The sequence below is a fragment of the Anabrus simplex genome, chromosome 5 (assembly GCF_040414725.1).
Source record: "Anabrus simplex isolate iqAnaSimp1 chromosome 5, ASM4041472v1, whole genome shotgun sequence".
Lineage (NCBI taxonomy): Eukaryota > Metazoa > Arthropoda > Insecta > Orthoptera > Tettigoniidae > Anabrus > Anabrus simplex.
Window position 1 is genome coordinate 372194330 of NC_090269.1, and position 23420 is coordinate 372217749.

The window sequence follows — 23420 nt, forward strand, 5'->3', positions numbered from 1 at the left end:
TCTGCGGAGGTTTGGACCTGCCTTCGGGCGGAATACACCCTTACCTTAACTTTGTTCAGGTAGGATGGTTACCTAGTTGTACTTCCTCTTTAAACAATACTCACCACCACCCAATGTCAATGTGTACGCTTGCTTTATTATCGAAAAGGTTTTGATGCTGGTGATCTTGTGTATCATCACTCAGCTCTGCTGGAACCATACAACAGAGGTCGAAATATAGGGACACAACAACTGAGGACATAGCTATACGGAGAGGCAAGTGTCTGGGCTGTGTCCTACCCTCTCTTTTATTATCTACTCTGAAGCGGAGTTCACAAAAGCTGTCGAGGATGTTAATCTAGGCGTCGGGATCAATGGCAATATCATGAATAATACCTGTTTTGCTGATGTTGTGTTAGCCAGTAGCCGTACTGATTTTCCAATTATTATTAAAAACATTGTAAGGATCAGTACTCTGTTTATGGATATTGGCAAGACCAAGCTGATTTATCAAAAACACCAAAGCAGGCCTCTCTGCACATCAGCAGTACAATCATTCAGCAAGTGTCATCCGTTAAATACTTTGGGACTATAGTGACTGAGCATTGTGATCTCCGCGTTAAAAATTTAGCAGCCTGTTAAGATTTTTGCGTTTATCCAAACATTTCCTGGGAACTGTTAGCTAACACAGTGTTAACTCTCACAAGAGTCACAATCAGTGAGAATCTAGAAGGCCATGGCAGAACCATGCAGATTGTGAGCTTGCTGCTTCGATGCACCTTTGTTTTAATACAGCTGTAATACCAATATAGTTGGTCCGTTATTCGAGATCATAAATTTTCCAGCTAACTCATACCTGGTTACCAGCGCTTCACCCCAGTGTGCTAAGTTGGGCTCATCAGTTGGTAAATAGCACACCTACCAAGATGCATGGCTTGTGCATACAACTGTAAATCAAGGCGCGGTAAGTCAACATTTATTCAAATTTTTTGTCTTGACCGTGAATTTTGTGTTGCTCTATAGATCAACATGGAAAAAAAAAAGTCAAGAAGAGAATGCGTGGTTCAAATCTCTCTTCTTTTGGAAGGAGCATTTTAGTAAGCGCAACTGTCCTGCCATTTTTACAGACCGCCCAGCTAACATAACATATATATATATATATGTTAGTTTTATAACTTTAATACACATTTGAGTCGTTGGATGTTCGAAATTAAAATGTAAATACTGTAAAACTGTTTATTTAAATGATAAATCATTATTGTCATCACAATTGCATCAGTTACATCCAAGTTCAAATGTTCATCTTTATCACGTCGTATCGTGCCCGAGCAGTGTCTGGATTAGCATGGAACCGCGCATGCGTGTAGGCCTATTAGATTCCACATGGCATTCCAAAGCAACTGAGCTGTAAGTTCCGGTGTTTCATGATGATTAACGAGCAACAGAACACAAGAATTTCAAAATACTCTTATGTCTTGTTTGTGATAATAACACTAAAATAGTTCAATTTTGCATTTAATGTTTACCTGTCTGATATTATTGTTAATGCACTGGGTCGATGAAACAGAATGAATAGTCAGATTCAAGTTAAAACTGTATAACTCTGGGTTAAGGCTTAACCCACATTGATGAAACCGGCCCCGAGAGGAATAAACTGAAATTTGATCATATTAATTTTTTAGGTTGTATTTCCTGCCCAGTTGTTCATTCTTACTACCCAGGTGGCGAAAATTTCTGGGGAGAACACTGTATTATAGAAAGTAAGCAAACTACTGGAACCGTGCTCAAAGCTAAAAGTGATGCTTGGCAGAAAATTTGTAGTGAATTTAATGTGCATTCTGACGTTAGCAAACGTACGATGAAGCAACTGAGACAACTACAGTAGAACCTCAATTATACTGTACCAGTAAAGCCTAGGTCCTGGTCCACAGTTATCAAAAGAAATGTTGTTCCAGCATATAAGATCCGTCCGACGTACGAACATCTAAGTAAAAGAATGTTCCAGTATGTACCAGACTCCACGAGTGCGCTAGGCGGAGTCAAGTGACCTCACCTGTTGTTCAAAGCTCACCTCCCCTAGAGATATTTCTCGAAAATATCTTTCTTTTCGCAAGTTTTCAACGCCTGTACCAATTTTAATGGAACAAACGCTAAATTGTAGAGGACGTCATGAAAATTAACCTCTATAAATTCCAAATTAATCCATCCTATGGTTGCTGAGTTACAATGATTTAAAATCTAACAGAAATTACGCACTTACGGTCACATGGCCGAGAGGATCTACCCCTCCCAGCGCCAGCTATATATGCCACTGGGTCAAGGCTAGCAGGTAGTTGTGTGTTGAGTTGAGTTCAGTTCATTGCAAGCAGTCCAGTCTAGCAGTGCAGTATGTGTATGAGTAAGAGAGAGGGGAGACTGGCCCTCACATAGTATGTTCGTGCAGTCTCGACAGTACTTTTTGTTGTGTTTCGCGGAGACGAAATTACGGGCTAGTACATCGCCATCGTACTTGAAAAAAAAAGACGTCGCACCGTAAGTAGTCTATTGTGCCGCGACTACGATATAACTTACAGACATTTCGAAGTATAACACGTACGAAATCAGTGAAGTTCGAAGTTATATATATTGGACATTCACAACATGACGTGTGGACTTAATTAATTACACGCAATATTAAATTACCAACAGAAACTGTCGTGTACAGTAACTTTAACTACTCTAGAACTTATTTTCTAACATAGCACATCCTTGGACTGTGTCTTTTTATTTATGTGCCATATTAGGACATGACGTGTTACAGTGATAAACTTAGTGAAAGTTAAGAACTTTTTCTAAAATAATATAGTTTTCTCAACATTAGAGAATTAGTGTTATCTGTCAGGATAACGATTCAAAGACTGTGGTTAGAGACGGAAATGAGAAATATTACGTGTTTGCACTGTGTTGGACGTTCTCAGTGAGAGTTTAAAATAGTGTTTTTTTTTTTTTTTTTTTGCAACAGGACGTCCTAAAATTAACATAGCATCTGTAAATATTACTTGCATGTTCCGTGTGTTAAAATCATTTCCACGAGCAGCAGAAATCTTCAGAAAATTCTACAAGATCCAACTACCTTCAACATCATTTCATCTATGACGTCAACGTGGTTTCTTCGTGGAACTTCAAGTTCGAGTCATCATCCGCACCCACGGAATGTTCCAGATTCTCATCAGTATTCGTAAGCCAAGTTTTTTTAATAAGTGAGTAGTCACAAACTGAATTTCTTTTTCTTTTTTTTTTTTTTTTTTTTTTTTTTTTTTTTTTTTTTTTTTTTTTTTTCTTACCAATCGTGAACAGTGGTTTACCCAGTGCTGCGTGTAACAATACTTCGTAGTTTTCCACCATTACTCAAAATTCATCTTTTAATGATAAATCTATTTTCAAAATCTATTTCACATAAGAAAGACTCTAGGAATTTCAAGTGTTCTATGTTTCAAGGTTAACAAACTGAGAAACTCTCAACAGAAGTTCAAATTCTTATTTTCAATTATAAGTGTGTTCATGTCATGTCATAATACTTAGAAAGACTTTAGGTGAAAAACTGACACTTTATGTTTTCGCAAAAGACTCGTGGATCTGAGAGATTTATTTGTTTTCACAAATTGCATTCAAGAAGATTTACGTTAACCCTTTTGATTTCAACAAATTATTTGCATTTTATATCGACATTGCAGGGTGGTGAATTGATTAACATTATTAATAAATTGTTTGAAAAAGGGTATAACCATCTATTATTCGCCCTGCGAGTCTATCCTGCTCTGTACCGGCTCCAAAAACCAACTTCCACTACCTGAGATCCTTCTCATGCCTTACGCCCCGAACTTTTACTGGTACAATACATTCCCGGAAACTACGTTTTCCCATATTATTCGTTCAAATTACATGGTCCCGCGAGCATCCTAATTAAATCACGTTGTAAAAATCTCACATTATCCGTTCCTCGAAGAAACGATTTCCCGGATCAACCGTCCAGAAATGTTAGTCCCATCAACGTTAAATCCTTGATCACGCGTCTTTCAAGAAACTGTATCTCACGAAAGAACGGCTAAAGCATACGTACGGATCATGATGTTAATATTCCGTCATTGCGGTAATTTGAGGAAGTAGCCTATTGTACTGGAAAAGCGATCGGCGGTGAACTTGCATAAGGGGCCATCTTAGCATTGCATTAGGATGGTATTGTTTAGAGAATCCTCGGAAATCATAAAGCAGAGAGTGTCCACAACAATTGGAAGGAGACAGAGCGCATTTTGGCAGCTCTACTAGAAGACGGAACGAGTTCCTTCAAATATTCGTACTTGCAAAACGTCTACATTATGTGCAGGGTTAGATGTTTTTTATTTTACTTTTTTCGAGTGTATCGCCGAACAGCTTTACGGCACTTCCCTTAGGGCACTGTAAAGTCACTGGGCTTTCAGGCAGGATCGAAACTGCTCCTTCTTAAGCAACACAAATTTAGTATTTCAATATTATCGTATACGTTTATGTTATAGAGACCAGAACAGATGTTGCACCTTACATATATAAAGCCCAGGGAGGTTTTGGGATTGCCTATTGCTGTTTTGACCCTAATATTGGACTGGGAATTTCACATGTTTATGTTAAAATGTTACAAAAGCCACAGTTAATTTATTTGCGCACGTTGCATTTATAAACTTGGCATAATTTCGCACTCGTACCGACTTGTACAGCAAGCGCATTTTCCAGCTGAGCTCAAGGTCATGAATAACCGTAATTTCGGAAGTGTTAATGATATTTTTTCTTTCCAATTTTTTCATTAGTGACGGGCAGAATTGAATATAATACATTCCAGAACTTGAGAATCGATACTTAACATTCGAAACCATATTCTCGTGTTCCACATAACCTTTAAAAGTTGACGTAGACGGTACAAGATTTTCATAAACTGACTACGAACAGTATACTGGTGACCAAATGACAATGGAAGATTAAAAAAAAAAGGATTTCGCCATAATGTTGGGCGCTTTTGTATCTAATGTGCTTTATTAGATTACAGAATTAAAAGCTACTTGTAGTCGATTGTTGTTTGGTTTGGTGTTACGGGTATTAGATTTTTTGAAGAGTTTGGCTGATCCAAGTTACTGAACTGAAAGAAGTTATCAGAGGAAACTGACAAAGTTTCTTTGGTAAAACTGAATGTAAAGTTTCGAGAATTTTTAGTTGCATACCGGTAATTAATGTTTGAAGCCGGCCCGGGTTCGATTCCCGGCCAGGTCAGGCATTTTTACCTGGATATGAGGGCTGGTTCCAGGTTCACTCATTCTATGATTAGGTACCTTTAATTGAGGAGCTATTTAATGGCGAGATGGCGACCCCGGTCTAGAGCGCCAGGAATAATGGTCGTGGGGTGGTTACACTAATCATGTCACCTCGTAATCTGCAGGCCATCGGACCGAGTAGCAGTCGCTTGGTGGGCGGAACGCCCATTTGGGATGTGGTTTGGTTTGGTTTGGTTTGGTTTGGTTGTATCATTATAAGTGTACATATTTCAGTTTTGGTGATGTTTAGCCAAATTGTTGATGGTTCATTCATTCCCGGATTCTCCGTTTTCCCGTGTTGTACGTTTTATTTTCTATGGTCCCTCCAAAAATGGAGAATCAAGGTTCCACTGTAAATAAAAATCAGTCACCTGTTTCTAACTTTTTCTGGAAAAGGCCTATATCATATTGCAAATATTCAAGATACAGAAGTTCTGCATCTAATGCACCTGCCATATTTTGAGCACAGAGAGAATTTAATTGCTTGTACCGTGGCAGTTAACTATGAGTTTAACAGATTGTTAGTCTTAACCAATGTTGATTAAATGCTAATTTGGTTAAGTTCACTGTTAAATTATTTTTACAGGCAGTTTATTATTTAAATACTTCGACCTAGTCTCCTATATTGTTGTTGTTGTTGCTCTAGGAAATTCGGATATGCTGATGATTGGGCTCTGGCAGTACAAGATAAATTCATGGAAAACACTGAAGAAACACTGACGGCTGATCTTACCACCTTGGGACAGTACTTTCGCAAATGGAGATTACAACTGAATCCAAATAAAAGTGAAGTTACATGTTTTCACCTTAGCAACAAAATGGCCAATAGTGAACTGAAGGTTCAGTTTGAGAACACTTGTCTTGCCCTCAACAGATATCCACAATATCTAGGGATTACTCTTGACAGAACTCTGTCCTTCAAGAAACATCTTCAGAATACAGCTGCTAAGTTACGATCAAGAAACAACATCTTACAGAAGCTGTGTGGAACCACCTGGGGATCATTAGCATCTACCCTACGGTCTTCAGCTCTTGGTCTTGTATACTCTGCTGCAGAATACTGCTCATCAATATGGCTGAACAGCAGTCACACGAAATTAATTGACACTCAGCTGAATCACACTATGCGTATGATATCAGGGACAATTAGATCTACTCCCACTTTCTGGCTACCTGTTCTATCCCATATTCCACCACCTCACCTCCGCCGAGAAAATGCTCTCCTACGAGATTATAAGAAAATAACTAACAACAGTCAGTTGCCAATTCATGGCGACATGAATGATGTTCTTATTAACAGGCTAAAATCAAGACGCCCACCTGTTAGAACAGCCAGAAACCTAGCAGACGCTAACTTTTATCTGCTTCAGGCCTGGAAGCAAGTATGGATATCCAGTGCTCCATCAGAATATCACTATCTACCATGGCTGAAAAACAAACCAGAGGGTTTTGATCTTCCACGGAAGACCTGGACAACTATCAACAGGATTCGTACTGGCCATGGCAGATGTGGCGACTCCCTCCATAAATGGGGAATACTTAATTCGGCAGCGTGCAGTTGTGGTGCTGTGAAGCAAACAGTTCGGCACATTGTGGAGCAGTGTCCTCTCACTGCCTACCAGGGAAACCCAAGAGACTTTTTTCTGCTCTCACCCTTGTGTGTTGAATATGTAAATAATTTGAACCTGTAAATACTTCAAATTGTAAATATTATTTATTATTATTGTATCTATAATGTGATGTGTTAGCCATACGCTAAATAAATAAATAAATAAATACAGGCAGTTAAATGTTAACTGAGGTTGAATGAACCGAGCCCTTGTTTTTTGCTCAATTATTCAAAAGCATACTGTGTCTGCCATATACTGGCTACAGTACTGAAGCTTACACTTCTTCACATCATCATGGGAAGTGTTTGATCAAAAATTAGATGTTGGCTCCCTCCATGGGGACTTAGAATTTCCAGATGGGAAGTGTTGTAAACTCCGTTTTTATATGTGAATGTCTACTTTGGGAATCAGCTGCTAGCTGATGAACGTGCCTACTCACAGTTGTGCTGTAGAACTAGTAGTGAGAAAGTGTTTGAAATATTGATGAATGATGGAAATGAATTCTAATTTTGCCCATTTGAATGAAGAAGTTGATGACTTTCTACCCCAAAATATCATAATCAAGGGTGAAGGAATATGTGATAGTGACAAAGAAAGAAAAATAACAACCACCATATGCAAAGAGGCAAAAAATGTGTATCATGCACAGTTCATGGGGGGAAAAATTGCTCAAGTATAAAAATGGACTGATGTAACTGTGAAAGGATTGTGTTTATTTTTAGGAATTATACTGATGGGTTATGTACACAAACATACCGTGAAAGAATAACAACAATGCTGGTCCACTTATTCACATTCCTATATTTTCTCAGCTAATGCTCTTTAATCACTATGAAGCAATTCTACAGTTCTTTCACTTCAGTGAGAACATTTCCTAACCTCAAGAGAACATACTTAATAAAATCAGCCCAAAAAGAGAGAGCCAGGAGAACCATTTACCAGCACTGTGTTTTGAGGAATACCACACACAAAAAAACAAAACCATGAACATATTATGAATTTTATGATTTTTTGCTTTGTTCATATTTAACTAGGTCATTTAAAAATATAATGTACTATGCCTGTACAGTAATAATTTATAATACAGTTTATGTATGAGTGTGCAAAAACCTAAATTCTGGGGTATGTCATTGCTTCAAAAACATGATTCTCAAAGGACTATTTTAAGTCCATGGTTGCTTCCTTTCTAGCCCTAGCCCTTTCCTATCCTGTCACCAAAAGACCTGTTCAAGTTGGTGCAATGTTAAACCACTAGCAAAAAAGAATTCTTCTTCATACTTTAAATAAACACTACACTATAGTAAATACACAACAATCGTGAACATGTGCTTGTCCAGTTACATGCTTCCCGCCAAATGCTGTTGTCGCAGTGACAGACAGACCGGTGAAAGAGAGATTCAACATAGTTCTACACTCGCAATATAACTACAACATTCTGCTTTAAACACAATGCACTCTGAACTGAATTGCATGCTTACAATTATAACATGAGGCAGGTATAGAGTAATATCTCCTGTAAGATGTCATACAAAAGTTATTTGTGAATGCAGGACTCATTATTTAGTGCGATGTAATATATACCACGTGACATTCTGAGTAGCATTTCCAGTACTGCCTTTACAAAGTAAAAGAATTAATTCGGTTGTTCCTCGTATTTCTGAAGCTTTTGTAATTAATTTTCTCTGTCATAAAGCCGTTTTTAGTCGTTGGAAATTCTCCATTATCATACAAGTCAAATATTGTTTGGCACTGTAACAGTTGGGGCGTAATGCTATGCTATTGTGGAAAAGTTTGGAGGTAGCATCATCAGTATGTTACAGGTGCAAAGGAGGAGAAGGGAAGTGGAGGGGAGTAGAGAGACACTTTCACCAAACCAATAAACAAGTGATGAGGCATACGAGATCCCTCCAGGCGCTGGTGATATTTGTAGATGGATGGTGTCAGCAGCAACGCGATGTGAAAAGTTAACATGCGGCCGAAGAGAAATACAGCTTCGGTGTAGAAGGAAGTGTTGTAGCATGATGCGGAGAAGTGTGAAGGTAGTTAGCAAATGATAATGGTGAGTTTAAAAAGGCATCAAGGAGGAGAAAGTCTCAGAAGATCTTCACATGGGGTGCCAACCGTTGGGAGAAGTCCAAATGCAGGAGTGATGCTATCATGATCAGTGAAAAACTTGACAAACATATACCTGAAAAAATACAAATAAACTTGCGAAGAGAGGCGTGTCCAAGAGAATTGTTGAGTATATTCTTATGTCACAAAGTTGCAAATAAAAAGAAAATATAATGATAAAAAAATGGGAGGGGGTGAAATCCATTTTTAAAAAATTAAATGTTATAGTAACGATTTACCAATTATGGTTCGGTATAACCGTTACATCAATTACGGAGGAAATGCTGTAATTTCAGCTAGTCCATTAGCTGAGAGGTGGCAGCCCCACCAATGGTCTTACTTCCTTCAGGCTAGCAACCCGTCGGAAGAACATTTGATTGCTTTCAAGTCTTGCAAAAAGAAAAATGCAAGGCCGTAACAGGTCACATGGACCAATACTTGGAAGGATGATGATGATGATGGTGGTGGTGGTTCAGAAATTCATTGTACTCCTATTACATGTCAGTCCTTAAGGCTTGGGAGGGAGGTCACGGCCGTATCATGGGGAAGAATTGGTTTAGTATTGAAGTATTAGATTGAAAGTGTTTCTTTAATTGTGATACATTATTTATTTATGTATGTATGTGACAAAATTAGGGCTGAGGGCTGCCCTCTCTTGAACTTTACCACAACATTCAGTATATAGTCATATATAGAGTTCGTGGTTTATAGCATTTAAAAATCAGAGATTTAGCGTTTTGATTTTCAAATTTAGCGTTTTGTAGCATATAAACTTCTCAAATTTAGCGTTTTGTAGCAAATTGATTAAAAATAGGCATAATTTGTTAAATTGCACACACAACAGTTGGGAGTAAAATCATACTGTTTAATCACACATTGCTCGTCATGCAGTATTGAATTCATTATGGAAAATAAGACAAACATCAACATAATACTGCGAGAAGTATTAACGCACACACAGGAATATGCTTATGTTCAAATTTACAAACACAATTTCAAAGTGAAAAATACTGTTCTGAACGTATTTATTTATCAATTCAATGATGATTGAAGTACAACATGCCAATTGTTTAAAAGGTGTCCTCCTTCATTTGAGACTGCCTATCAGTTACAATTATGTTGTACTTGCTAAAAAAAACTCTACATCGACATGGTTCGTAGGGGCCCAAATGCACAGAAGTGCTGCCAAGGCAAAGGAAGGACTGCAAAACATTTTTTTCTTTTTCAAGTTTTTGATGTCATATATATACATCAGTATAAAAAAAAAGTCCCGATTTGTGACTTTCGGCATGCTGTTTGATCGTCACTTCGCTTCTACCCATGGCTACCAGACAATAAAATAAATCGCTACCGAACTTTTAAACAGAACTACTACTACTTAAGACCAATGTCAAGAATAACCAACTATGATCAAGGGTCAACACACAAAGAGAATGAACGTGGTGCTTGAAAGTGTATTTGCTGTTTGATTGACTGGTCTTTGCAGTGCTCTTTAGCCAGTGAAAGAAATTCCACACATTGAATGATTTAAACCTTTGGCCTACCATTACTTGTGAAAGGAAATATTCCCTTACATACCATTTATTTTTTCGTCACTTTAACACAAATTTGATTAATCACATAGGCTACATAAGAATACACAAAGCAAAGTGAGCTTTTAGCTCGTCTATAGTAACAGGAAACCAATGTTTTTTGTTCGTAAGTATTACTGGTTTCAAGGGAAGCAGATAAATTAGCAAGAAATGTAGAGCAATAGGCATTGGTTTCCTTACTAACGTGATCCCAGAACTGTGGGGTTAGAAATTCATTCCCTACATCCATTTCTTTTGGTATTATTACCCAACCCCCTCCTCACTATAGAGTGAATTTCAAAAACTGGTTTACATGTTACAGAAAGAGGCTTATTCATTGTCAACAAGATCATAATTCCAAGTATCATTTTACTAGACTTCTCACCGGGCGAGTTGGCCGTGCGGTTAGGAGTGCGCAGCTGTGAGCTGGCATTCGGGAGACAGTGGGTTCAAACCCCACTGTCGGGAGCCCTGAAGATGGTTTTCCGTGGTTTCCCATTTTCACACCAGGCAAGTGTTGGGACTGTACCTCAATTAAGGCAACGGCCGCTTCTTTCCCATTCCTAGGCCTTTCCTATCCCATCGTCGCCGTAAGACCTATCTGTGTCGGTGTGACGTAAAGCAAGTAGCAAAAAAAAATACTAAACTTCTCACTCGCTCTTGTTGCATTCTGGTTTTGTCACGTAGTTTCAATTAGCACTATCATCTCGGAACTGAAATCGGAATCACTTTCATCACTGTCATTTGAAAAAGAAGAAGAAGAAGTAGTAGTATTTTCACTCTCCAGAGAATCATTTCCACTTTCAGCATCACTATTTTCAAGCCAGTTACGAATAAACTCATCCATGCCGCGTTTGGATGCCGCCATGATTGTTTACAACGAGCGCCAAATGAGCTGCTTTCTATTTTCCGTATTTCAGCTCAGAGTTGCTATTTACACAGAGAAAATAGCTTCAGGTATCATCTGACATCAATCGGGTAGGCTGCAAAACAAAGAAAATAAATCTCTCCGATCAGCTAACTGCGATAATGAACTTATAAATGTTCCGTGCACCAGGACGGAAGTGTCCGTCAAAGCATGTTACCGCTTTACGATCGCAATGGGCGCCGTAATAATTATTTCTCCTGAAATAAATAACATATATCTTATTTTTTAAGAAAAATGCATCGTTTTTAAAAAGATATCTTTATTTGGTATAAAACGGAGAGTTTCGCATCTATTTCGCATAAATTGTATAATTTCGCATTTTGAACCAATTTCGCATTTTATCGCTAATTCGAAATCGCTAAAAACCACTCGTACGGGTCATATAAGATGAAGGCACATACACTGACAAAGTTTCGACATATTTCGCATTTATCGCAAATGCTAAAAATCACAAACTCTAGTCATATAATTTGGAAAAATAACACTGTATACAGTCTTTAGAAACTACCTAAATTAATGGAGTAAAATATTATTATAATTATCATTTTGTTAGTGATTAATATATTATCTATCTGCATTACCTAATAATAGCTCTAAATCAGGCTTTCTCTCATTCATATTTAAGAGGAAATCTCGACAAGACCGTTTAAATGAGGTTATTGAAGTGCTATTATGTATACCGGCAGGGAGAGTGTGTTCCATAGCCTTGCCCCAGGCACCTGGAATGAGCGGCTGTATACAAAAGGAGTGATTAACCGGTATCATAAGGGTAGAAGTTGATCTGGTATTATGTCCACGGATAGATGAGAGGAAGTTACAATGTCTGGATAGGTATTCAGGTGTAGTTTCGTTCAGAAGCTCAAAAATTAGTGTCTCATTGTGTGGGTTTCTTAGTTTATTGATTTTCAGCCGGGATAGCTTCTCTTAATAAGGGGAAATATGTATCCTAAAGATCAAAGAAAATATAAATCGTATGCAAGGGTTCATTGTCCTCTGAAGTTTCATTGTTTGTTCTACAATTGCATCAGTTGGTTGATTGGAAAAATGAGAGTATGAATAAGTTTTATTTTCATACTATATGGAAGAATGGATGGTTTCATTTTTAGGGGGTGAAGAAATGCATATACCTTTCTGCAGACACTTACGTGGTCATTCCAGCTTAATGCTTCATCCATGACAATCCAGAGTTTCTTACAGCTTTCCGCAAACACTTGTTATGTGGTCATTCCAGCTTAATGTGTCATTCATGACAATGCCTAGGTTTTTTACAGACTTCTGAAAAGGTATAGCAAAGACCGAGCTCGATAGCTGCAGTCGCTTAAGTGCGGCCAGTGTCCAGTATTCGGGAGATAGTAGGTTTGAACCCCACTGTCGGCAGCTCTGAAAATGGTTTTCCGTGGTTTCCCATTTTCACACCAGGCAAATGCTGGGGCTGTACCTTAATTAAGGCCACGGCCGCTTCCTTCCCACTCCTAGCCCTTCCCTGTCCCATCGTCGCCATAAGACCTATCTGTGTCGGTGCGACGTAAAGCAACTAGCAAAAAAAGGTATAGCAAAGTAGGCAGTTGTGTTATTAGTGTATTTAAAGCCTAGACTGCCCTATTATGATTGCTTGTGTTTTCTTCGGGTTAATTTAGAGGCAGTTCTCTTCTGCATATGAGCTAATTGAATTTAAAGTAGAGTTCATTTTGTGTATTGCATTGTCAGTGTTGGAGACTTTAAAGTGTGAGTATATCTGAAGATAGTTGGCATGAAGGTGATAGTTGCAGTTATTCAAATGAGAAGAAATGTCATTAACATAGATTAAGAATTAAAGAGGTCCAAGAATAGACCCTTGAGGAACACCAGATAGCTTAGTTCTCCATTCTGTAGTCGTCGCGTTTAATACAACTCGCTGTCGTCTATTTTTGAGATGAGCCCAAGAGCTTAATAGCAGAATGAACCATCTGAAACTTTTGTAACTTAGCTAACAATATATCTATATTCACAATGTCAAACACACTGCTGAAATCTAGAAGGATAAGTATAGTCAGTATAGTTAGTTTTCGTTCATCCATTGCCCGTCTAACGTCATCCGTAATTTTTATTAGTGTTGTTGCAGGACTGTGTCCTTTTTTACAATCACACTGTAAGGGGTCAAGTACAGAATGTTTTTCCAAGTACCGTATTTAAATATTTGGTTATGCATTATCTTCTCCAGAACCTTAGAAAGTGCTGCGAGAATGCAGACAGGTCGGTATTCAGGTATTGCTTGCTGGAGAGTTTTTTGTGACTGGCACACTGAGTGCATTTTCCCCTTTAATTGGGAAGTAAGGTGTGTATTAAATAAATTTGTGTAATAATAGGCAATATTATGTTGATTACGTAGGTCATGAGTGAAATAGGTATTTCATCGGCTCCTGTTGGATGACATGTAGTTGCCATAACTTCCCTTCTTACTTCATGCTCTATAACGATATCAATTCAGTTGTTGTTTTAATATATTGTCAATGGTGTTTTGTACAGTCGGTGTGTCAGAAGTGAGACGTTAATTCATTGCTTACCTTTAATTCTACTATCAATGCTGCAACTGGGCATACTTCTGCTGAGATTTTCTTGGATCGATCATTGCAAACTTCTCAAGCTCTCTTGCAGTCTTCCCTTCTCATTCAAATATAGAATAATTCCGCTCTGTAGGAGAGAGAAGTCAACTGAAATATGCAATGGGAAGTATATTTCCATCTTAGCTTGATTTAAGACTCCAGCTATGATGTTGGAAGCATTGATGTGTACTTCAAGTGGTAATAAAAAAATCAGTAATTGAAGACAGAACTTGAACTAGAAAAGTCTTTAATTGCAGAAATGCTTTATTTTGGGCCTCAGTCCAATGAAATTTAATATTTGTACTCTTAAGAACATTAAAGTACTCACTGATCTGAGAAAAATTGGGAATGGACTTTTAATAAAATCCAACCATTCCCAGAAATGAACACAACTGTTTTAGTTAGGTGAACCATATGAGACGAAAAACCGAAGCTGTAAATTAAAAGGTCATCAATATACGGTTATATGTAGTTAAACTTGACGTCAGCAAACAAATGATCAGCTTAACACTGCATTATTTTTTAGCATAAATTGGGGACAAAGGGAACTTCAGAGAATTCACATAATCCAGTCAGAGTAATGAATGCAGGAAGTTTATAACTATGTAAGTCTATAGATATTTGATGGTTGACAGAATTAAGGTCGAGAACCAAAAAGTACTTAGCATTTGCAAAATTATGAAAGGCATTTTGCAGTTTAGGAACAGGACAAGAGTCGTAAACAATTTTACAGTTTAGCTTCCTATAATCAACAACCAGAAGGGAAGAACCATCTGGTTTGTCTACAATGAAAGCAGAAGCATAATTCAACCCTGAAGGTGCAATAGTAGAATCCAATAGCATTTCATCAATTAGTTGATTCATGATCTTAATGCGCATTGGGCTTAAATGATAAGGTGGAGAGCGGACCGGAATGATAAAGATCAATATGAGCATTGTAATTTGTGACACTACCAAGATTGGAGGTAATTACATCAGAAAAAGTAGTAAGTAGTTGATTAATAGAAATAGATTGAAAAGCAGTACAATACACTATTCATTGGATATCAGAGAAGAATTAGAGGTTGAATAATCTGAATAATTTACAGGAAACGGGCTGAAAGTGAGAAAGTAGAAGAAATATAGATTAAACCCACATGGTGAAAAACATCGGAACGTAAAATAATAGGAAAAGGGAGATCTTGGATGACCTAAATTTCTAACGACAGGAGAATAGATTCATTTTAATTTTGAGTTGAGTTATTCCAAGTGTTTTTAATATTATTGCCAGATGATAATTATCAGTAAAATGCAGTCTTTGTGACCCATTCTGTGCAGTCTGATCCTAATTTACCTGTGTACTCTTCGCAACAAAGGCAGCCTTCTAAACACTCATTGGCAGTTACTCGTTTCTGAGTTTACAGATTTTCTGGCTAATAGCTCACTTCAATTCACAGCAGTTTGTGTTTAAACTTCCGATGACTGTACAGGCCATTTCTTGCATAGAACATACGTGCACACATCGTGCAGCTGAGGGACGGGGGAGATCTTGGCTGGGTTTGGCGAAGTTTGCGTTCCTGTCACTTAATATCTTCATTTCTGCGACATTTTTGTTCGAAGAATTGAACTGAGGCGCAGACACTTCGCCACCAAAATAAATGGTCCTTGGCAAGTGTTTCACAGGTTTGTGGGTTTATTTCTGCCATCTTTAAGGTTTGTTTCAGTTGGTCTTCGAAACGTCTCAGGAGGGTACCCCATGGTCTTTAAATGGAGCCAAGTTCACCATAGAGGATCTGGCGCAGAAGTCTGGTGTCGTTCATACGGCGCACATGTCCTGCCCATCTGAGGCGATGGTCAACGACCAATGCTTTTACACTCTTAGCACATGCTTTCTTGAGAACTTCAACATTAGAGATGTAGGTTGCCCACTTGATGTTCATGATGGAGCATAGTTTTTGCTGGTGAAAGCACTCAGCTTTTTGATGTCACGGTGGTATAAGGTCCACGTTTCACAGCCATAGAGAAGTGTAGAGATGACTACAGCCTGTTACACCATTAGTTTTGTGCAAATTGTAAGGTTTTTATTCCCGAAGACACTGTGGGGTAGTCCGCCAAAGGCCATATGGGCAGCATGAAGCCTGTTTTCCACATCCTGTTCTGAAGTACAGCTCTTTGACAAGATACTCCCAAGGTCAGTGAAGTGGTCTACTTGTTCTAGTTGGGTGTTTGAGATGGTAATGTTTGGTTCTGGGATGTTAGTCCGTGGTGCAGGCTGACCAAGTACCTTGTTTGTTTTTTTTTGTTTTTTTTGTTTTTTTTAACGTTGATGGTGAGGCCAGAAAGATTATATGCATCCTTGAAACTGTTGATGGACTGTTGCAGTTACTCTAGTAACACTGGTATGTCTTCGTGAGTAAAGTCTGGCTAAGTTGAAGAGGCCACCATCAAAACGGTATTTAATATCTATGCGGGGGTTGCATGTTGTTTCATAAAGCATGGCCGCCAGATACAAGGCAAACAGAGTGGGAGCAAGTACACAACCCTGCTTCAATCCATGTGTGATTGGGAATGGTTCGGAAAGTTGTTTCGGTGGAGAATCCGTCCAGTGATACCATCATGAAGTGCTTGCACCAGGCCCACAAAAGGCTCAGGACAGCCAAAGCATGTCAGAACTGCCCACATAGTGAGTCTTGGAACACTATCGAAGGCCTTATCCACATCTTAAAACACAAAATAGAGAGGCTTCTGTTGTTCTTTGTATTTCTCTGGAATTGCCTTGCACAAAAGATCATGTCAACAGTACCTCTGGAGGCTCGGAAACCCCATTGAGACTCTGGTCGAGTCCTCTCGGAGATGACTTGCAGGCGGCTAAGCAGGATCCTTGCGAGAAGTTTACCTACAGTTGATAACAGAGAAATGCCGCGATAGTTGTTACACATACTACGGTCACCTTTCTTGAAAGGCGATGATATTGGCATTTTTGAGATCTCTGGGTACTTTTTGGGTTTCCCAAATTGACAGGATGAGGGTGAAGAGCCAGGGATGTTGCCTGGTCCAGGTGCTTTCCTAGGTTTCAGCCTATCAAGTGCCACACAGAATTCCTGATAAGTTAGTGGCCTCGCCATCCATGGTTGAGGAGGAAGTTGGGGCACATCCCATAGAAAGTCATTGGCAGCAGTGGAACTTCGGTTTAAAAGAGTGGAGAAATGTTCCTTCCAGCGCTCCAGGATGTCTCTCTACCATCGGTAAGGGTGTTAGCACCATAAACTGTTTTCAGAGTTCCAATTGAAGAGCGAGATGGATTGTAGATCTCTTTTATTCCCACGTAGAAGTTACGCAGGTCTCTGGCATCAGATAGTTTTTGGAGTTCTAGAACCTTCTCCTGCCACCAGTTGTTTTTCATTTCTCTTATTTGAGTCTGACACTTCTGTTTCAGATCTTGAAACAGCTTTCTTCACACTGGATGATGGAACGTGAAGAAGGGTTAGGTGGGCTTCCCATTTTGGCATTGATAAGGCTCAGAATTTCTTCATTGTTGTCCTCGAACCAGTCTTGCCTCTTTCTATTCTCGTAGCCGATGGTTTCCTCAGCTGACTCGATAGCCCTTTGGAGTGTTGACCATTCTTGCTTCACGTCATTTGTGCATACTGGATTGCTTGCCAATCGGTTCATAATCGTATTTTGAAACGCCTGAAAAGCCTTACATCTGATATGTTTTTGACATTTTTGACATGCTCTATTGGTGAAAAATATCTAATTCCCTCCATAGGAATTTAAAATTTTCCATTTTGGAAGTCTGACAATGTGGATTTATCTGAGTGTTAAAATGTGGCAAACTTGCGTCGGGGCTTGCTTGGGTGATGCACAGTTGGTTTGCGATGGAAGGATGTTCTGAGTCAACAGATCAGAAGTTTGTGATCTGTCCAACAATCATCAATACTCCTCGCAGTCTTAGTGATGAGAACGTCTTTCTTGTCGCACTGTCGGGTGATGACGTAGTCAAGGATGTGCCAGTGCTTAGATCATGGGTGCATCCATGTGGTCTTGTAACGGTTAGGTAGGCAAAACTGAGTGTTACTGATGAACAACTCGTGTTCTGCACACAGGCCAAGAAGTAGAAGACCATTGACATTGCAGTTACCAATACCATGTTTGCCCATTACACTTCCCCACAACTGATTATCCCTTCCCACTTTGGCAGTGATTTCTCCAAGCAGTAGCTTGCTGTCTTGATGATGATGGAGTTCAGTTGGTAGTAGAAATAGTTCTTAGTTTCTTCATCGGCTTTCAGGGTGGGGGCATATGCAGAAATGGGTGTGATGAACCTACCTCCAGAGAGTGGTATATGAAGTGACATGAGCCTTTCACTGAATGCAGTGGGTGTGAGCTGATGATCATTTACCAGTTTCGTCTTAACTGTGAATCCAACCCCATGAATACGGTTCTCTCCATCCTCCTTCTCTTTCCAAAGATGGTATAGCCCGATCCAGACTCGACGATCTTCCCGTCATCTGATAGTCTAGTTTCGCTCAGTGCAGTGACGTCTGTGTTTAGTCTAGCAAGCTCATGGGTGATGAGAGCTGGTCCTCTCTCTTGTCTGTCAATGTTGTCATTATCAAGCAATGTTCTGACATTCCAGGATCCAATTACAATTTTACATTCATCTGCCATATTTCGGCCGCATGTGGAGTTACCCGCTGGATGCAGCTGCCCAGTCAGGCAAAAGGGTGACTTCCGATGTTTAGCCCACATTTTCTAGGGCCTTCCCCATTTGGGGTGGGCAACGGTGGTCCTAAATAGGTCTGCCCAGATAAAATAGAAAATAAGAACTCCTTATATGACGGAATACTCATACATTTGAAAGCATTAGGTACAGAAAATAATAAAGAATGTAAAAGAAAGAACCCGCACAAGTCTCTTTCCTCCCAAGTATTTCTCCTATCCCCCCACCTCTACAGCCCTTGAAACCTTGGCCACAAACAATACGCTTCCGCCTCGCCTTCCACTATTACCTCACCTTCCGCTATTACCTCCCCTATCTGAGGAGCAAGCTCCAGAATGTACACACCGTATGTCACTAGATGGAAAGCCACACTCGCTGCAACAAGACTTTTCCAAGGACAACACTAGGATGACCCCTTGTGGGTTGGGGACGCAGACGAAGAATACACCCATGGTATCCCCTGCCTGCCGTAAGGGTCGACCAAGGAATGACTGTATTAGAGCCATGAAACTACTTATGATTAGTACCACCACGCGGGGAACACCATGGGTCACTTACTTGCATGTAGTACCACTATGTTAGGTACACAATAGGTTTTTGATTAGCTTTTTTTGTTGTATTGTTTTTTTGCTAGTGGCTTTACGTCGCACCGACACAGATAGTTCTTATGGCGACGATGGGACAGAAAAGGCGTAGGAATGGGAAGGAAGCGGCCGTGGCCTTAATTAAGGTACAGCCCCAGCATTTGCCTGGTGTGAAAATGGAAAACCACAGAAAACCATCTTCAGGGCTGCCGACAGTGGGATTCGAACCCACTATTTCCCGGATGCAAGCTCACAGCCACACGCTCCTAACCGCTCGGCAAACTCGCCCGATTTTTTTATTAGTAGCGACAGTGTGTGGCTCAGGATACAATTTAAAGTACCTGTGATTCATACCCCTATATGAGCAACACCGTGGGATGAGAGACACCATGGTTCTGCCTTGCCTATGCTTAGTACCCACTATGTGAGGAACACCACAGGATAGTGCAGATGCCTGTGGTTAGTCCACTTACGTAAGGAATGCCATAGGTTGGTGTTGCCTGTATAGGTTTGCGTTGCATGTAAATAGCGACGCAGTGTGCAAAACACCATAGGTCTGTGTTACATGTGCGAATTTCTTTACCTGTGAATAGTACCAAAATGTGTGGAATACCGCAACTACACTACTTTTGATTAGTACCGCAACATGACAAATAGCATTGTTCTATTTTCCTAGCAATAAGTACCATCATTTTGGACCCGTTTCGACGACAAGTATCATCAATTCAGTATTGTGCTTTAGAAGCAGTCCCTTGGTCAGTATTACTATTGTTTAACGCTAGTTTCTGGGAATGTGGGGAATTGTGGATCAGATCCACTGATTGTTTTAACTTCATATCTATCCATTCATTCTTCGTCCTCACGTTTTCGAATTCTGGTCAGTGGAGGATTATGCATTTTTAAATTGTCATAACATTTCGTCTCATTTCGTACCATTAGGGGCCGATAACCTAGATGTTAGGCCCCTTTCAACAACAAGCATTATCATCATCAACAGTAGGATGACGACAACCATAAAAAGGTGAGACACCATTTGAGTTGCCAAGATGCAAAGAGCCTTAAGTCCATTATAATTTGTTTTTCACAAACAAAGATAAACGCGTCATTTTTTATGTGCAAAAAAAATTAGAAAAAAATATTTGATTTTAAATTCTTGTGCAAGAGAAATGAAATTTCTATGATTCTCTAGATATGTTTAATTTGGACTTATGGCATTTTGCTACAATACATTGTACATAAGGGTATTTGCAAGAGTAAACAGCTTAATGTAATTAATGGCATATGTTACAGTACTGGGAACATAAACTTAGGTGGAATGGCGCAAGGAAGAAAAAGTCAAAAATCAATTAATTACTATATATTATTTCCATTTGTTTTACTCTGCTTATATTTCCTTTATTTTGTGACAGAAATATAAAACAGTATTTCACGAAATATTAACTTAAAACTAGGTCAGAAAGGGCATCAGGTACTTTACATTAAATTAAACTGTCAAGTTTCAGCTGATCTAGTTGCCATTCTTCAGGCTGTATAAAATTATGTCTCAAGTATTGTTGTGAATAAAAAACAGAGGATGAAAGATGTATACCAATTAAGTCACTTCAGTAGCCAAAGAAAAAAAATTATACATTAAAAGTACTGCAGTAATAATCCAGTTGCTTTAAATATCCACTGAGCTCGATAGCTGCAGTCGCTTAAGTGCGGCCAGTATCCAGTAAGGCGTCATAAATAATTAATTTGGCGAATCTAGGTTAGGCTAGGGCAGACTCCTATTCGAAATAGCAACCGAACATTACGGAAATTTTAGCCGGAACGGAATTCAAGAGTGCTTACCCGAAGGTGGCCCATCCCGGTAGCGAAGCGTCGCACACGACGTAAAAGTTCAGACAGACCAAGACAGACTAAGGCAGACCGAATTATCACGAACGCAGCTTCGCTCACTATATATAGGAAAACGCTGGCCTTGCAGTAGCCAATCAGAATGCATGAATCCGCCCATCCCCGCCTACTTTCACCAGTCACAATTCCAACTTTAGTCGCGAACTTTAACTAAACTTCTCGAATACGCACGTCTGCGAATCTTCCATTTCCAGAATAGTTAGAAAATGCCTTGTAGAACACATAACCAACAAAAGGCAACACACCCTGTTCAAAATTCATGTAACTTTCTGGATACTTCCATTAAGTACAGACCTGAAATCTACTATTTACACATACCATATGTTACAAATATTACACAGTACAGGTTAGGTCATTACAAATAAAACATATTACCACACTTTACAAATAAAGTCTTCAATAAACATTTTCCACTTCCACTACATTGTTCACCTGTGACATCCAGTAATCGGGAGATAATTGGTTCGAACCCCACTGTCGGCAGCCCTGAAGATGGTTTTCTGTGGTTTCCCATTTTCACACCAGGCAAATGCTGGGACTGTACCTTAATTAAGGCCACGGCCGCTTCCTTCCCATTCCTAGGCCTTTCCTATCCCATCGTCGCCACAAGACCTATCTTTGTCGGTGAGATGTAAAGCAAATAACAAAAAAAAGTAATATCCATTACTTCATCTCCTTCAAGAATGTCTAATAAGTCATCGTCTACATCTTCTTCTAGATGTGAAACTGTGTCATTATCACAAAACCGTTCATAGTAAGTGTATCCTTTAAAAATTTCAGGTCTTCTAATTTTTTCCAGTTTTCTGTGAAGTGTGTTTCAAGCAGGCATTTCATATCCTTCACTTTTTTTTTTTAACCTAAATCACTCAAGGACAATCTGAGTTTGAACTACGAGTTCTTTCCTCTTTTCAAACTCGACTTAGCTACAGAATAATCTTTATTGTAAAAAACTTCTCCACGTACAATAATGTTTTCCGTACATGATCTTGCAATTATCCGTTTGCTAGGCTTTAGTTGAAAATTCCGCATTAGAGCTGACAGTCAGTGTAGCGAAGTCCGGCTCAATGGCTAAGTGGTTAGCATGCTAGTCTTTGGTCACAGGGGTCCTGGGTTCGATTCCCGGCAGGGTCAGGAATTTTAACCACAATTGGTTAATTTTGCTGACACGGGGACTGGGTGTATGTGTCGTCTTCATCATCATTTCATCCTCATCACGACGAGCAGGTCGCCTATGGGCATCAAATTAAAAAGACCTGCATGTAGCGAGCCGAACTTGTCCTCGGACATTCCCAGCACTAAAAGCCATACGCCATTTCATTTTTTCAGTGTAGCGAAGCTAACAGAATTACCAAATTTGGTTGTATTATTGTTTTTCATTTATGTATGTAGTATCTGCTATTATTTATTTTTCATTTTTTATTTGCTTCATGTTTGTGGATTACTGTAGTCACGTCCTAGTTCGTGAACCATGGGCAACGGCTGAGTGGCCTAGTAAGTGGTCCTGAGAGTCGGGATACCAGTTGCTATGGAATGGGAGTGGGCATCTCGGACATCTTCTGAGTCGTGGCCCTCCTTGTGCTCAGGCGGCTAGGACTATACAATTCACCGGTGGTCCATAACCCGTTAGAGGAGAGATCCTCACTTGGACTATGTGCAAGTAGGATAGCATCTGCTTCATGAATTTACCGAGCTCAGAACACTTTAAGCAAGCCTCGGACCTATGGGAGTATCAGAGTCCTACTCCCATGTGACAGGCGAACGAAATGGAATTCGATGGGGAGCTATCAATATTAATGGGGCTTATGGAAGAAAGAAAGTAGAACTGGCTGAGTCAGCAAAGAGGATGCATTTGGACGTGCTAGGAGTAAGTGATATTCGGGTAAGGGGAGTTAACGAGGAAGAGATAGGAGATTATAAAGTGTACTTGACGGGTGTTAGAAAAGGAAGGGCAGAGTCTGAGGTAGGGCTCTTTATCAGGAATACCATTGCACGCAACATAGTTTCTGGTAGGCACGTAAATGAGCGAATGATGTGGGTAGATTTGTCAGTTGCAGGAATTAAGACTAGAATTGTGTCCGCGTATTCACCATGTGAGGGTGCAGATGAGGATGAAGTGGACAAGTTTTATGAAGCAT

General features: G+C 39.5%; 1 protein-coding gene across 6 annotated transcripts in view; it reads left to right on the forward strand.

Moving 5' to 3' along the window:
- Positions 1-23420, forward strand: part of RIC-3 (RIC3 acetylcholine receptor chaperone) — a 292250-nt gene that overhangs the window by 212676 nt on the left and 56154 nt on the right. Inside the window, exon 13 of one of the 6 annotated variants that reach the window (XM_068227676.1) lies at positions 5944-6032. The exons of the other annotated variants lie outside the window; for them this stretch is intronic. Coding sequence (XP_068083777.1) covers positions 5944-6017 — 74 coding nt within the window. The 3' untranslated portion in view covers positions 6018-6032. Of the gene's footprint in view, positions 1-5943; positions 6033-23420 lie in introns of those variants that run through there. 6 annotated transcript variants of the gene reach the window in all.